Below are 16,538 nucleotides of genomic sequence, written 5' to 3' on the forward strand. Positions count from 1 at the left end.
GTAGGGACTATTTTCTTTTCTTTTTTTGTTTTTTGTATCCCTAAGGTTTGGCACACAGTAGGTGTTTAGTAAATACCTATAATTGATTAATAGGTTGAGGTTACTTACTAACTTATGTTACATCCACTCTTCATCAATGGAGTTCATTTTGGTTACAGGTATAGCTCCCTGTCAGGTGGTCAGATGGTTCAGTGGTTAAAGCACTGGACCTGGAGTCGGGAAAACTTCAATCTAGACTCAGACACTTACTAACTGTGTGACCCTAGGCAAGTCACTTAATCTTGTTGGCCTCAGTTTCTTCATCTGTCAAATGAGTTGGATAAGGAAATGGCAAGAAATTCCAGTATTTTTGCCTAGAAACCTCCCAAAAAAATAGGGTCACGAAGAGTCAGACGTGACTGAAAATCAACTGAACAAATAACCCCCTCTAACACCCAAAATATAAATCAAGCTAGTCACTGGTCATAGAGTCCTAATACATCTAAAGTGACTCTCCACAGTACTGCATTTTTAGTATCACAAGACCCACTGCCCTGCAATGCTAATCCTGAACTCATGGCCAAACTGATTCTCAGTGTCCTCAGTTATCTCTTGCCTATATAGCCTTGATCCCGAATTTATGAATGTCTGAGGCTGGCTATTGCTGCCTCCAGCCTTCAATTAGGCCCTCTAACAATCTCTGTTCTTTGGGGATCTCTATAGTTCAAATACTAAACAGGAAAGGATCAATCTCTTAATTCAGCCTCCACCTCTCCCTATCCAGCCACCTCTCCCCTTGCTCTCAAGAGGGTAGGGGAGGACTGGGCAGTCTTCCTTGACTTCCCTTGCCCTCAGGAGGGCACTGGCATGCAAGAATCTCTTCATCTAAGTCATAATCTGGATCCTCTCTATATAATCCATTATCTAGATCCCATAATTCATCTCTAAACAGTAAGGCCAGGGCAGCCCTTTCTCAGAGCCTGCTTGTCTGATTTCATCACACTTGTCCTCCCCATCACTACAGAATCCAATGAACTCCCACTATGAACAGCAAGTGGTTTCAGTAGACCAGTAGCCATTTTTTGGGACTACTTTATGGACTGTTTGAACACCATGTTTTTCAACGACTTGGTACAGAGTGGCTCTCCACCAGTCTGGTAGCTATCTTGTGTTTTCCCAGACTCTGAGGTTTCTAAGCAAGACTCTCTCTTCTTAGTTGGAGATCCTCGTGCCAGAAACTCAAGGCAACTCTATGCCTTGTCTTTCTCTGAGTATTTCCAAGCTAAGGTCATGGCTAATCAGTAGGCTTCCTTCAATAGATTTCTTAGCCAAGAAACACCTTTTGGGAGTCTCCCAATTTCCTCCATCTTCTAAGATTCCTAAATACAAATCAACAGACAAACATAGCCTTTTCCCAAACAACAGCATGTAGACAGGACCAGTCATGTCATTATGGAAGCATTATATGTGTGATGCCATATATATGTACTACTTACCAGGAAAACTTATTTTAAAAAACTGCTATTAATCCTGGAGTTTGGCTGCTCTTCATGGTTTGAAATTTACATTGCCACAGTCCATTCTGCTTTGGGTCAGGACCCATCCTGAATAATTGGAGATGGAACAACCCTACGAAGGGCAGGATTGAGAAGAAGGAACATGCTCTTTTTGCCCTTTCCTAGGAATACAGAAGGTCCTGAGCTCCTGTGCATTTTGCAACTTGGGTAAAGAAGGAGTGAGAACGAAAGCCAGAATTCTTACTTGGACAAAGCCTGAATCTCTAGGTAAATGGTTATTTGAAACACTATTTCCTATCTGGCATGTCACCTGCATCCTGTTCTTCAATACTTCAATCTAGGGTTTTATCAATAAGGGTATGCCCAACAATCAATCAACAAGCTTTAATTAATTCATACATGCCATTCGTTTATTTGCTCATTCACTTATATACTATTCAGAACATCCTTACATACACAGAGACCATGCTAATCTCCATATCATTCCTTTTTTTTTAAGAGTATGCTATTCCTATCTGTGTGACCCTGGGCAAGTCACTTAACCCCCATTGCCTAGCCATTACCACTCTTCTGCCTTGGAGCCAATACACAGTATTGATTCCAAGATGGAAGGTAAGGGTTAAAAAAAAAGAGTATGCTATCAAATCATTTAAGTGTTTGCTTACTATGTGCATAGAAATTCAAGGGAAAAAAAAACAAAGAAACATTCTCTGCCCTCAAGGAACTTACATCCTATCACCAGTGACAGAGTCCATAGTCATTCTGTGTTTTAGGAAACAATCTTCATAAATTCTCATTCTACCAGCTGGTGATCAACTGGGTGATAGACCAACTTGCTAGCATCCTCTGGACCTTGTGCACCACTGTGGCATTGCTTTAAAAAGTCCAGGATCATGAGATACCTGATTGGAAAAGATGCCCTGGGTGGGTAGAGATGGGGGTGAATGTGCCAGGCAATTTCCAAATCTTACCTCATGAGATCATCATGAAAACTCTGTGAGGAAGGTATTATTACTATCATCACCATTTTATACCTGAGGAAACCGAGGCAGAGAGATTGTCTTGCCCTGGTTCACACAGCTAGTAAGTGTCTGAAGCCGAATTGATGAGACAAGCCTTCCTGACTCTAAGCCTAGTGTTCTATCCACTGCACCATCCCGCTGCCACTTGCAACATTGCATTTAGAACCCATGCAAAATTTGACTGTTGGGATTACAGGACCCAGACAAAATACCATCAGAACAGAGATGGAGCCACTGTAACTGGGGAAGGAAAGGAGAGATGCAAAGAGTAAGTGAACTGCCCTGAGAACAACAAAATCTGTGGTTTGGGAGAAGCAGCGTTTAGGGGATTGTCTAAGGGGGAAAAAGGATGCATGCTTTCCAGGGAAATATTAGCCTGGCCTCATTCCTGGTGGACTCAGTTTGGAGACTGAGAAGCAGACCCAGTAAAGCTCTGGAGATCAGAAAGTTTCCTGATCTATTTCCCATGGTACTCTGAGCTGCAGGAAGGCAACTGAGAGAGCCAAAGGTTGTATCTTCATTTTTCTCTTCTTAAGGATAAGGATCTCAGAGGTTAGAGCTGTGTTTACTACCTTTCCTGAAGCTGGAGGTCAGTCTTCTTATAAGAGCAGAATAATGGGGCCATTCAGAGACAACCCAGAAAGACTTTCTGACAGAGAAATTGTTCTGAAAATCCATCTCTTCACCCTGAAGAGATGTTTGAGAGTCTTCTTAAAGTAACACCTCAGGACTGAGGGGTCCCATTCAAGGCCTCCCTTGCTACTCTTGCTATGACAGAATATATAGGGTGTCTCCTAGGTTATGCTAACCTATATGCACAAATCAGTCTAGCTCCACATGATGAAAGCCTTTATTTTATTTTATTTTTTTAAACCCTTACCTTCCATCTTGGAATCAATACTGTGTATTGGCTCCAAGGCAGAAGAGTGGTAAGGGCTAGGCAATGGGGGTTAAGTGACTTGCCCAGGGTCACACAGCTGAGAAGTGTCTGAGGCCACACTTGAACCTAGGACCTCCCGTCTCTAGGCCTGGCTCTCAATCCACTGAGCTACCCAGCTGCCCCCATGATGAAGGTCTTTAGACTAAAACATTCCAGTTCTTATTCCATCTAATACTGCCAGAGTCTCAGGAAGATACATGTTCTGGCTCTTTAAAACAGGAATCAAGGCCTGGGAGACCTCCTCTCTTTATTGCAGATAGGATTTACATTTTTTATTTACCAAATCTTGATAGTCCATGAAAGTGGAAAGCTAATCCAGAGTAGAAACCCCAAAACCATATTTATTTCCCTTTGAAATTAATTGTATTTGGGGAGGAAGAATGGAACAGACACATGATTGATCTTTAAAATTATGTGCTTGCTTCCTGTTCCTCCCCAATCCTGAATCCAAAGTGTGTTTCCCATGTATGCCCAATATGAGCATCTATGTAAATGTAGTTCATGTATGTCCAAATTCTTCTCTACCCCCTTTACCATAAATGATCTATCAAGAGAGAAAATTTATCAATGACACCTAGAAATTCCCTTTTGCCTACTCCTACTGAAAATAACGTCACCCAGGTGATCCAGTCATTTCCCTTTTGGTTTAATCTGCTTTTCCCCACTTCAATCCACAAGCATTTAGGAGAGACTTAATGTATTCACAGAATGTCTTTGGTGATATTATTGATTTAGGAAAAATGATGCTCCTGCCTTATCACTGGAAGGAAGGCAGAAAGGAAGGAAGGAAGGAAGGAAGGAAGGAAGGAAGGAAAGAAAGAAAGAAAGAAAGAAAGAAAGAAAGAAAGAAAGAAAGAAAGAAAGAAAGAAAGAAAGAAAGAAAGAAAGAAAGAAAGAAAGAAAGAAAGAAAGAAAGAAAGAAAGAAAGAAAGAAAGGAAGGAAGGAAGGAAGGAAGGAAGGAAGGAAGGAAGGAAGGAAGGAAGGAAGGAAGGAAGGAAGGAAGAAAGAAAGAAAGAAAGAAAGAAAGAAAGAAAGAAAGAAAGAAAGAAAGAAAGAAAGAAAGAAAGAAAGAAAGAAAGAAAGAAAGAAAGAAAGAAAGAAAGAAAGAAAGAAGGAAGGAAGGAAAGAAGGAAGGAAGGAAGGAAGGAAAGAAAGAAAGGAAGGAAGGAAGAAAGAAAGAAAGAAAGAAAGAAAGAAAGAAAGAAAGAAAGAAAGAAAGAAAGAAAGAAGAAGGAAGGAAGGATAAAAGAAAGGAAGGAAAGAAGGGAAGGAGGAAGGGAGGGAGGGAGGGAGGAAGGAAGGAAGGAAATATTTATGAAGTATCTATTATATGCCATGCATTTTGCTCTGCACTTTACAAATATTATCTCATTTGATCCTAATAACAACCCTGGGAAGTAGGTGCTTTTGTTATCCCAATTTTAGAGGTGAGGAAATTGAGGCAAAGATTAAGCGATTTGCCCAGGGTCACATAGCTAGTAAGTATCTGAAGCCAGATTTGATTTCCTTTTCCAATAGAGGGATGTATTTACCCTGGGCCACATAATATTCTGATCCTCCTTGTGATCACAAATATGCATAGATGTAGTCTATAACCACAGGCCAGAGTGATCTTAGTCCTTTAGCATCAACCCAGTAATCTTAAATTCATTTGTATACTACTATGGGGAAGTTATCAAGTACCTTGCAAACTCTTTCCCTGCCCTCAAGCTTATTGTCTGCTTAGAGAGATGACTTACCCATGAGAACTAAGCACCAGTACATCAGAAAGTGGGAATGCCAGGGAAGAGAAAGATTGGTATGTAGTAGAGAGATGCTGCTTGTTAAGAAAGGAAATTTAAGTCCCCAAGAACAAGATGACTTCATCCTACCTTTCCAAGTTTCCTCCTAGGGCACGGAGCTGCAGGAAGGTGTTGGAAGTAGCTGTGAGTTGTGTCTGCATTTTCTTCTTCTTGGGAGACCTCTTACACTATGGCTGTGTTTGGTACCTTCCCTGGCAGGGGCAAATTTTCTTGTAAGGGCAGAATCTACACCTGATGCTCCATCTTCCATTTTTTCATTTTTGTACATATTCTCCCCTCACCTTGCCTAGAACACACTACCTCCTCACATTTGCTCCTCACAATCCCTAGTTTCCTTCAAAGCTCTTCTCATGTGCCACCTTTCATCATCCTGCCCAAATGCTAGCATCCCCCCCTCCAACTGCCTTGTATTTAGTTCATCTGTACCAATTGCTATATATGCTGTCTCCTCTGATAGAATGGAATCTCCTTGAAGGCAGGAAAGGTTTCATGTTTGCCTTTGTATTATTGCCTTGTACCTGACACATAGTCAGTGATTAATGAATGCTTGCTGACTGATTGATAAACAAGCTGTTAGAGTAGATGATTTCTAAGTCCTCTGACAACTTGAAAATCCAAAGCCTATTATCCTGTTTTCCCTGGGAACATGTGCTGGCCAGAGGAGATTTCTGAGAGACAATATAGCCAGGGTGTTGTACAGATTACTTAGAGATAAAGATGGGTAGGTAAAATAGGGTCAGTAGTTAAATGCCCGACTGAAGAGTCTGAATTTGACCTAGTGGGCACTAAGGAGTTGCTGTCTTTTCTTGACATGGGGAGAAAAAGGAAAAACCGATATGATGAAAACAGAAAAAAAAGAAAGATGGATTTGGAGTCAAAAGAAATCTGTGTCCAAATCCTCTTTCTTACCCTCATTAGCTGTATATTAATAAACAGTGTGTTTAGTCTCTCTTGAGTTTCCATGTTCTCATGTATAAAATGAGTATAATCCCCATAGTAGCTATGGGACCACTAGGTGGCACAGTTGGTAGTGCTGGATTTGAAGTAAAGAGATGGAGTTCAAATCCAACCTCAGATATTTAACTAGTTGTGTGACCCTGGGCAAGCCACTTATTCTCACTTAGTCTATTTCCTCATCTATACAATGGGAATAATAATAGCACTTCCCTTTCACAGAGGAGCCGTGAGGACTGAATGAGATAAAGAACTTCACCACCCTAACGTACTATGGAATATTAGTTATTATTATTATTGAAATGTTGCTTTAGGTGGATTATGGCCTTCCTGGGTGAACTCTAATAATGGTGACTGGGTTCCTAGGTCCTTTCAGGGAACTCACCTACTCGAATGCATTAGACAAAGAGATCCTTAACATTTTTCTCCTATTAGATAACTATATGGGATCTGCACATGACTGAGGAAGCTGTTCTCCACCTCTATTCAGAAAGGAATAAAGACAAGGGCTTTTTATAACTCCCACAGTGCTGAGCACAATTAGACCCTCAATAAATTCTTGTTGAATATAACTGAATTGAATTACACCAGAAGTTATTTAGGTGAGTAGAACTTCCAGGCCTTGAGAAGTATAAGACACTGGAAAAAATGGGCCAGGCTGTTCTGTCTTCATCTCCTTCTATCAAGGACCTGAAGAAAAAATCTATCTTGTATGAAGGCAAAGAGGTAGGGCAGTTGTTCTCTGTAAGGCCCCATCAGCCCTGGTATTCTTTCTTTTCTGAAAACACCACCATCCCATAAAACTGAGGCCTAACATTATGATATGCGGCCGACAAAGGCCTGGACACCACATGAACGCACTGACGATGTCATTCACTCTTTGTGTAGTTTTCTGCAGATTTCCCAGAGCCATCCAATGAGAGAATTTTTCATATCTGTCTTTTCTCACTGCTTAGAGTACAGTGTGATAGGACGACAGAGTTAGAGCTGGAAGGGATCTTAAAGGATGTCTAATCTTCTTGCTCCTTTATTTTACAGATAAACAGCTAAAGGAGGGGAGTGTTTAGCATCCTTTTTGCCACTTTTCTATTCATCTACATACTTGTACAAGAATGTGTGCTTGAGCCAGGGTGTTGTATGCAACATGCATATGATTAGATGAACACACATTATGTGTGCTCCAACATGGCATTTTATTCATCTGTATGCACATTTGTGTCCTTGTATATGTGTGCACAAGCATGGTCATAATTTGCTTGCTTATTCCGAGGGGTTTAGGGAACACTAGTACATCCCCCTGCCACGGAGCCTTTGGTCTAGACTTTCTTTTCCAAAGACGCAAGACCAGGTCTCAGATCTGAAAGATACTAAGTGATGCTGCCTTTTGCTAGAAGGACAAGGAAGCGCGCTGGGGAGTAGAGATTGGGAAGGATGAAAGCTTTGAACCCACAAGGCTTTTTCTCATGGCTGAAGCTTATTTTCCTCCCACCTCTACTTTATTTCTTCCTCTTCCACCACCCCTACCTCAGCTAACCCTTCCCATTTGGGTAAGGGAGTGGCTGGTGAGCAGGACAAACCAGTTGCAAGTCCTAGGCAAGAGTGGGAAATTGGGGGTAGGTGGGAAAAGGGGATCCTTCCCAGCCAGGTTGCTGTAAGTCACTTTAGCACCCATGACTTAGGAAAATAAAAATGTGTCACAGAGACCATCATTTTCTGGAATAAAAAATACATGCATTTATAAAAAAAAATAATAGTGCTCTCCCTTTCCTACCTTGCTTCTTCCCACTTTGTCCATCCCTGGCACTGGCTTTGGAGAAAAGACTAGAAGACCAAATCCTCGATAAACGCCCTCCAGAGACCCCCAGAGATTGACAGTCACCGGGAGGAAACACATAACCTCAACAGACATACAGACGCCTTTATTAAGGGACCAGCTTTGGGCTTTCAAAACTGAATGCAGTTTCCCCTCATTGGTCCAATGCTCCTAATTCTGTTCCCTTCGTTTCTATCTTTTTCTCATTTTCTTTCCTTTAGATGGTTCTATGGGGGCAGAGAGGGCTTAGAAAGAGGGGTTGCCATATAGAAGGAGAAATAGCCAAAGGGGGAAGAGAAGGAAGGGAGAGAGAGCTACAAGTGCGGGTTCGAGTAGATAGGGGAGTGTATGGTCAGCAGGAAGGGAGAAGAGAGCCTCTTTTTCAGCCATGGTCGTCTGAGGAAGTCCGTAGTTGGAGGAGTCATTACTAGCCTCAGAAGAGGAAGGAAAGAGCTGGGCTCCCGGCTTTGCTGCTCTACGTCCCCTTTACTAAGTGAATTTGCTTGGTTTTCTGCCGGATTCCGCAGCGCCGCCTGGCGGTTAGAAGAGGCTTCTGAAAGCTAGACTTAAAAGCTCCGAGGGCCGACGCATCCCCGGATCCAACTGCAGGGACTGGAGAAGGAAGGGGGGCGGGACGGGAACAGAAACATTTTATTTTCTCCTGCCTCCTCCAAACCCCTTACCCCACCACCGCTCAGGGACTAAATCTCCATTCTGGACTGGGGCGCGCACACTCACACCCACACCCACACCCTCGTTTTCTTCCTCGATCTGGGTTTTTACACTAGACGTATCCTCTACGTCGGGGCACCCTTTATTACTCCCCAATGTTGTCCTCTCGTTTTCAGCTACAAAAGCCAACGACCCCACGGGGAATTAAGTTTGTAAAATGTCATAACGTAGCCTTCACCACCAAAAATACTAATACTATTAAAGGAGGAGAGAACAGAAAAGTCAGACGTTCGAAGGGACTCCTGAGTTCTGCCCAGATACAGCCCTGACTTGGCTGTTGCGGCACAGAAATCTGGTGGGGAGGTCCAAGGGGTACAAAGGAATCTTCTCCTTCCCCTAACCTTCCTGCAACATCTAGGAAAAAGAGGGATAAAGAAAAATACTAAGTGTATGTTGAACTAGAGGGTTAGTGTGAGCAGGAAGGGGGCGAATGAAAGGAGTAAAAGGTCATCTTTGTTCCTAAAAAAGGACACAGTCCCAATATCTGCACTGTGGTGTTCTCCGCCCCCGAACTGGTTTACGACGAGGCTCAGGCCCAGAATTTAGCATCTAACTGAATTGTCTCTCCCCCACCCCGCTACAATTTGGGTCCTTTCTGAGGTGGAGAATAAAAGAGGAGACAAGGTGACCTTTTTCTTCCTTAAAGTGCTGAACTACTTCAGGGTCAAAGACTAGACTTCATCTCCAAAGCTAAGAGAATGTCCGAGAAACCTCAAAATGCACGGCGGTGGCATACAGGTCCCAGGCAGCGCTTGTTATTCGAACCCTTCAGGGCCTCAGGACCTGCCACTAGTTTCGCTGGGGGTTTTCTGTCCTCTTCCTGCCTCGCCGTTCTCCCCCACTCCCCCCCCCCCAAAGTTACCCCTTTAAGCCCAGGGGATTCGGATTCGAGACGAGAGCCGGGAGCGAGAGGACGCTCAGGGCCTCGGGAGTTAGAGGCCTCCGGGAAAAGCACACTGGTCGATTTACGTCCAAGCCGGGAAAGAGGCAAAGGGAGCGCAGCCAGGGGAGGGTGGGAGGGAAATTACAAATAAATAAGAAACGAGATTAGCAGCCAAAACAGCTAGTGAACCCCGCAAAGGCCCGAAATCCTGTGAGGGACAGTCTCTCCCCGCTCTCTTCACCATTCGGCTCTAAAGGAAGAGATCCCAGCGGAGCGGAGCTCCCCAGTAAGACTCGCGGGGCAGGAGACAGACGTAGCGGAGGCCGGCCAAGTCTGCAGAGGAGAAGGGAGTAGATACGACTGGAATTCCGGGCTGGGAGCCCCTCGGGCTTTCTTCTTCTCCCCTCCCCCTCCATTCTCCGACTCAACCTCTAGAGAAAGCCTGGGGCAAAGCACCTCCAGGTGCATCCAGGTGTCAACGCGCCCCAAACTGCTAGACCGGGGACAAGGAGAACCCCAGCTCCTATCTGCAAAGGGAGGGGAAGTTTGCGGAGCCGCTTTGTTGCTTGATTTTCCCCAGGTTTTTTCCTCGTGAGTTCTCTAGACTCAGTTTCCCCTGCTTACTCTTACTTACCCCAGCAAGGATCAGAGAAAAGACCATATGAGACTGACAGAGAACCCACCACTCCTGTGGGTTTCGGGTGTCTTCCTGTGACTGAATCAGTCTGGTTAAGCCTTGGGAAGTCCTCCTGGAGCAGTGGATCTCGATGCCGAACCCCCTGCCCACAACTGTCCCAGGCCAGAGCAGGCTGGGGAAGAGGTAGAGAAGAGCCTCGTCTAGAAAAGAGGGGAGGGGGCGTCCCACAGTCCCCGAGTCCCAATCCTGGCCGGTAGTCCCAGCAGACAGGATTACTAGTTTCTCGCAGAGCTGACTGAGAAGGACCCAGATATTATAACAGGGCGCTTGTTGAGGCCAGGGTAAGTAGTGAGCTGTAAAAGTTGGTGGGAAGGAAAGGGGGCAAGAAAAGTCTTGGTTAAGTGCAGTGAAGCCCCTCTCCAGTCCACCACGCAGGGAAAAGAAAGGATAAGGAAACTCATTTTCCCCTCGGGAGTTGGGAGAGGGTTCTGTATGCTTTATTCCTCGGATTCTCCCCAAACCTTCGCCTGGAGCTGTCCGAAGAACTGGGAGAAGGGAAGGGGGGAAAGGGTGATTCCTTTCATCTCCTCGAATGAAGGCGGCGTTAGTTCCCGTCCCGAAAAATGGAACCACGAAATTAAAAAATAAATAACACGGGAGGGAAAATATCCTGGGCTATTTTCTCACCAAACTAGCTGCAGTAGATAAAAAATCAAAACGAAATAAACTGATAAGTGCACTTCCCTTCGATATTTAAGTTTACTCCCCCAACCTCAAGAACAACAGTTGCCCCCTTCCCGAACCACCAATTCAAAAAACCAAAACAAAATAAGGAATTTAACCCAGTGCCCAGGAGAGGAGGAGCTGTAGAGGAGACTGCAAACAGATTAGAGAGAAGCCTCCCCCCTCTCTCTTCTTTTGCTATTAAAAAAAAAAAAGATAAGAAGTAGAACCTTTTAATACATCAAATATACGGAATTTTAATCTTTAAAGCGATACATTGTCTATTATTTTAGTACATGACGTAAACCTTACTTGTCCCCTTCTCAGCGGGTGGACTTAAAAATTAAAAATAGTTAAGTGTTCCTTTCAAAGAACAAAATAAGGCAAATGAGGTTTTGGAATAGAATTGTTTTTTTTCTTTTTTTCTTCCAGAATACATACAAAAAAATACCCATTCTCTTTCAATGGTATACACCTTAAAAATAATTGCAATTTGAAACCAGAGCTGACAAATTGCGAGTTGTTGTTTTTTCTTTTAGTAACAAACATGCATGTAAATTTGTCGTTTCCATCAGACATTAAATAAGAACGTACAATACAATCATAGCAATTTTAAAGTAACATTAAAGAAAAGACCTCTAGTTCTGTGATGGTTTTTTATTTATAATCTACAATGGGAGAGGGGGATTTTTCCATTTTTTTCCTTCGAGCTTAAAATTTTTTTTTCTCCTCCTCCTTTAAACCTACGGAGCTTGAGCTAAATAATGCACTTCTGAACCACGGGTCCGCTTGGAGCTAACATAAATAAATACCAGTGCCCTCCGATGCAGTCCTCAGATGAACACTTTTCTCAATTTTTTTCTATAAAAAGTCAAAGGATATTTTCAACTTTTATAAAGTTTAGGAGAGGAGAGGAGAAGTGGGGAAAGAGGGGTGTTTATCGGATCTCTGACTGCTGCTGTTGCTGGATTAGATAGATATATATACTGTATATTTTTTTCCTCTCTTGCCCCATCTTCCCCACGATGTTGGGTAATCTGTATGCCTTCGGGCCCCCATCCCACCCCTCCCTCAAATTTCCCCCCCTTTCCCTGCTTTCTCCCCTCCCCCAAAAAACCCACCCCTTTCCCACCCCACCCCGACTTCCTTCCCTCCCCTCCCTTCCCCACCCCCCCTCACTGATAGCCCAGCGCCGAAGCTGTGGTAAGTCTCTGTCCGTAGAGGGCGTAAGGGGAGTAGTAGGGTCCGGTGGCAGCCGGCACCGGCACAGGGGCGCCAGGAGTAGGGAGGGGGCTCTTGGAGTAGGGGTGATAGCGGCTGCTCAGTCCCAGCGCGTGGTGGGGGCTGCGCAGGGCCAGGGTTCCGGGACTTCCCGGAGCTCCCGAGGTGGGAATGTGCATATGGCAAGCCATGGCTGCCGCAGCCGCGCTGGCGAGGGAAGAAGAGCTGGGGTAGCCGGACAGCAGTTTGTCCGTCCCGGGGAAGGCCGTGTGCGTCCGCAAGTGACTCAGCAGCTCCTCCGACGTGGCGAACCGTTTGTCGCAGGGCCCATTTGCCGACACCCAGTTGCAGATGTGGGGCAGCGGGTCGTTAGGGAGCATGAAGCCATAAGGGTAAAGAGGGTGGCCGGCCAACGAGGGCGGGGTAGCCCCCGCCGCAGCCGCGGCAGTCAGAGACGAGTGGACGCCGTGGAGCGGGTGCGTGGGGTACACCAATGGGTATCCGGACTTGAGAGCTGCTGCAGCGGCTGCAGGGTCGTGGGCACAGGAGGCACTAGCTGCAGCTGCCCCGGCGAGATGGCTGGCGCAGTGGTAGCTGAGGCAATAGGGGTCCCGGCACAAACTCGCAGTCATCACTGAAGGAGGAGACGCCCCTGCCAAGGGGCTAGAGCCGGCAGGTTTGCTGCATCCCAGGGAGCCGGCAGCAGCAGCGGCCAGCTGCGCTCCCACTAGGCTCCCTGGCTTGGTGGGATCCAGGGCCACCCCATGTGGTAGAAACTGAGGAGGGTAGCCAGCATAGGCTCCGGCTAAACTGCCAGGATAAGTCATGCCCGCGGGGGGCAGGGGAAAGACTGTCTGGCCCGGCTTGTATGGGGATACTGGGGCCACCAGTCCAGAACCCAGAACCGAGGAGGAAGTCGGGGCACTGCCGGAACCTGAGCTGGAACCAGAGCTACCGCAGTCAGAGCCCAGGGACTTGCTCCCGGGACCCCCGTCGGAGTGTTGGTTTACGTCCACGTTAATTCCCCCACAGCTAATCCGGCCGTGGGCCAGCCCGCCTGGGCCTCCGTCGCCTGAGGAGCCCCCAGACCCCTTGCCACTGCCGCCCGAGCCTTCCGGGTCCTTCTTGTCATCCTTGCCCTCGGGCCCCCCTCCAGAAGAGGGTAGCATCCCTCCAGGCGAACAGGCAGAGGCACTGGAGCTCGGGCTGCCTGTCCTGGGCGTGAATGGCTGGCAGGTGGCGCTCGGTACTCGGAATCCCGACTTCTCTGCCGAGACCCCGCCGCCGCCGCCGCCGCCGCCGCCCCCGCCCCCGCCTCCACCGCCGCCGCCACCGCCTCCCGGCTCCTTCTTATCCGCGCCTGGTTTGGAGTAGGGCTTAAAACTCGACTTGTCCTCGACCCCAATGTCGCTTAGTTTTAGGGGGCCCGATTTGGTGTCCTTGTCGCTCCCCGTACCACCGCCGCTGCCACCCCCGGCACCGCCCCCGTTGGAGGCCACCGAGGACAATTTGGAAGAGGGCGATGGGTCAGGCTTTCCGATCTGGGAGCACGTCTGGGCCAACAGCGCCAGTGGGCTCTTCTTAGCATCGAGCTGCGGGGGTCAGACGAGAAGGGAAACAGAAAGACAGAAAGGAGACCTTTAGGATCCGCAGTTCTTACATAGCCATTCCTGGGCCCTAACCCTCTGAGGCCCTCTATCCTCCTGGGACATGCAAAGCCCCTCCGAGGTTACCCGAAAAGGGTACGAAGAGACCCTCCCTCCCACTCTCAGAAAGTAACACCCTTGGAAACCGTGCATCCATCATCTTTATTAATCATAGTCACCCTCCACCCACAAATTATTATTTTTAATGGGGGGGTGCTAATTGGATTTGCAAAAACTCAAAATGTGGTTTTCTGCAGTTGGCTGTTCCCGATCGTGGACTCAAGGTTTTCCTAAGGGACGGGTTGAGATTCGAAGCCTATTTACAATTACCAGCTTTGGGGGGGGGGGTCCTTAAATATTTTCTGAACCTATAGGTCTTTAATCCTTTCTCCATCCCTAAGACCCAGAAAATCAAAGGTGGAGGTGGGAGGATGGCGAAAACGGGAACGGGGGTGGGGTGGGGGGAATAAGTTGGCCTCCAAGTCACCGTCCATTTAAACCTCTCCAATCTTGACATCCGAGCCCCCCTCCCCTTCCCCGACCTAGTTTTCAGCTGCGGAAGCGCTGTCCCCCATGGGAGCTGAATCACTCCGGACACTTGCCCGCCCCCCCCCCCCCACCCCATTCCAGAGAAAATGAAACCCCGCCGGGCCGTGTTTAGAGTACTGGTTCATGGGGAGATCTCGAGGAAGCGAGGATAAAGGGGATGAGAGGAAGGAGGGGGCTTACCTCGATGGGACTGACAGGAGTGGAGGGCAGAGGCTGTAGGTACTCTGGGTGTAAGATGTGCCCCGTCCGCGCCGTCAACATCTTTAGCACCTTGATAGGCAGGCGATTCGCCTGGCGTAGAGGATCCGAGGGGGGCACGGCGTGAAGGAAAGGCTTGGTGTTACCGGCGGAGGACGAGCCGGGGCCGGGGCCGGGGCAGGAGATATTTCCAGAGAGCGCGCTGGTCCAGGCGGGGTCCGCGCCGCCGCCGCCACCGCTGCCGCCGCCTCCGCCGCCGCCGCCGCTGTGCTTACTACTTCTCAGGGCAGAAAGCGAGGGCGCTGTGCTCATGACCCACCCGCGCGCATGGGAGCAGCGGGGGGAGGGCTCCGGGAGGCGCGGGGCGGGCTCGGGGCTGCGCGCTCGCCCGGGGAGCAGGAGGAGGAGACGCGGGAGGAGGAGGCAGAGAAGGAGGTGGAGCGGCCGCCACAGGCGTCCAGTGCGCCTTCTCGGCGCCTCGGGCAAGAAGCAAATAATCCTGGGGGGCCTCGTAGAAGAGCCGTGGCTGGGCAGGAGACACTGCCGATGCTATTTTGGTGGGGCCGCTGCACTATCCGTATAGCCACTGGCTGCGCCCCAGCGCTGCGCTCCTGTCCGACCCGCCGCCCAGTGCTGCGCTTGGGTGCGATGTGAGCCGCTGCCCGTCCAGCCGGGGCTCTGGCGAGGAAACTCACTTCAAAAGCAGCTGCATCTAGGGGGAGATTAAAGCCTTTGCCGCCTTCCAATCAAATGGGAGCCCGAGGTGATTGGAGGGTCAAGGGGATGTGACGCGCCTCGCGCCGCCGCCGCCGCCGCCGCCGGGACTCTCCGCACTGGTTTTAATGTGCAGCTCCCTCCTTCCAGCTCCCCCTCCCCATCCCCTCCCTAGTTTTTGCTGGGAGGACAGTATGGAGTTTATTTTCCGTTTGCCGTCAGCCGCCTCACTCGTTTTTCTCCCCTCTTCCCCTTTTTCCTGATCGGAAACAAACTGGAGTCTAGAGTAGGGCCCGGGGCAGGGCTGGGGGCGTGAAGAGTAGGATGAGGGTCCTTAGGAAGGAACAGTATGTGAGTCCTACGGTTCTGTCAATTAGCTTCAGGAGCGATCGGGAGCATCACACTGCAAAGACTCTTCTTCTGAGCTAGCTGGATTTGCCGAGATCCCAGATCAAAGGAAAAACAGTGAGCTGTGAGTAGGGTGCTGTAGGAAGACGACCCGCCCGCCTATGATTTCTTGAGGCTCCGAGCCAGAGAAACCAGGAGTTATGGCTGCTGCTGCGGCGGCGGTGGCTTCTCCTAGCCTTGCCCACTCCAACTCCCCTCCCTTATCCTATCCATGTGACAAACTGGGGAGCTCAGATTGGGGGACGAGCGGGGATCACATGTTTCCTATGTTACACATCTCCGCCCCCCCCTTCTTCTGCCTGTCCCCCTTCTCCCCCCCCCCCCCGGGCATCTCCACCCCTCCATCAATTGTCAATGTTCCTCGACCGCAATCAATCAGTTATTTGTCAGCTCTTGTCAATCCGCCCGTGATTTATGTCAGCTTTTGTTGCTGATTACAAGGCGGGTGCGACTTGAAGAGAAAAAGAGGGAGAGGGAGAGAGACAGAGACAGAGAGGAAGAGCCCGAAAGGGAACCGGAGGAGGGGAAAAGGAAAGCAGTCGCGGCCGCTTAATGGAAACAGGGCGGAAGGGGGGTGGGGGCGGTTCACGGGTGGAGGAAAAAAGACTAGGAGAAGAAAAAGGAGTCGTTCTGTTTCAGGAAAATAAATCGTAAGAGTAAACTGCGCGTTCGATCTCAGAGCGCTGAGAAGGGCACGGAGGGGCCTTCGCACCTCCCTGTTAGATCCGTGGATTTCTGGAGAGCTGGGATGCTGGGGAAGGGGACAGTGGTGTCTAACTGGGGAAATTTCTTCCCTGAA

General features: G+C 48.3%; 1 protein-coding gene across 1 annotated transcript; it reads right to left on the minus strand.

Moving 5' to 3' along the window:
- Positions 1–11,220: 11,220 nt before the first annotated feature.
- ZNF503 (zinc finger protein 503) lies at positions 11,221–14,931 on the minus strand. The gene is made up of 2 exons (XM_001364657.4): positions 14,600–14,931; positions 11,221–13,816 (listed from the first exon to the last, which is right to left on the minus strand). Exons 1-2 carry the CDS (start codon positions 14,927–14,929, stop codon positions 12,179–12,181), a joined length of 1,968 nt encoding a protein of 655 aa, XP_001364694.1. The 5' UTR covers positions 14,930–14,931; the 3' UTR covers positions 11,221–12,178.
- Between the last annotated feature and the right edge of the window lie 1,607 nt (positions 14,932–16,538).

Source organism: Monodelphis domestica, chromosome 1 (assembly GCF_027887165.1).
Source record: "Monodelphis domestica isolate mMonDom1 chromosome 1, mMonDom1.pri, whole genome shotgun sequence".
NCBI lineage: Eukaryota > Metazoa > Chordata > Mammalia > Didelphimorphia > Didelphidae > Monodelphis > Monodelphis domestica.

Excerpts from the sequence above, each read along its gene's own strand:
- ZNF503 (XM_001364657.4), bottom strand. The coding sequence starts at position 14,929 with ATGAGCACAGCGCCCTCGCTTTCTGCCCTGAGAAGTAGTAAGCACAGC. Across the intron at positions 13,817-14,599 it reads CTCCTGTCAGTCCCATCGAG|CTCGATGCTAAGAAGAGCCC; the intron begins GTAAGCCCCCTC and ends TGACCCCCGCAG.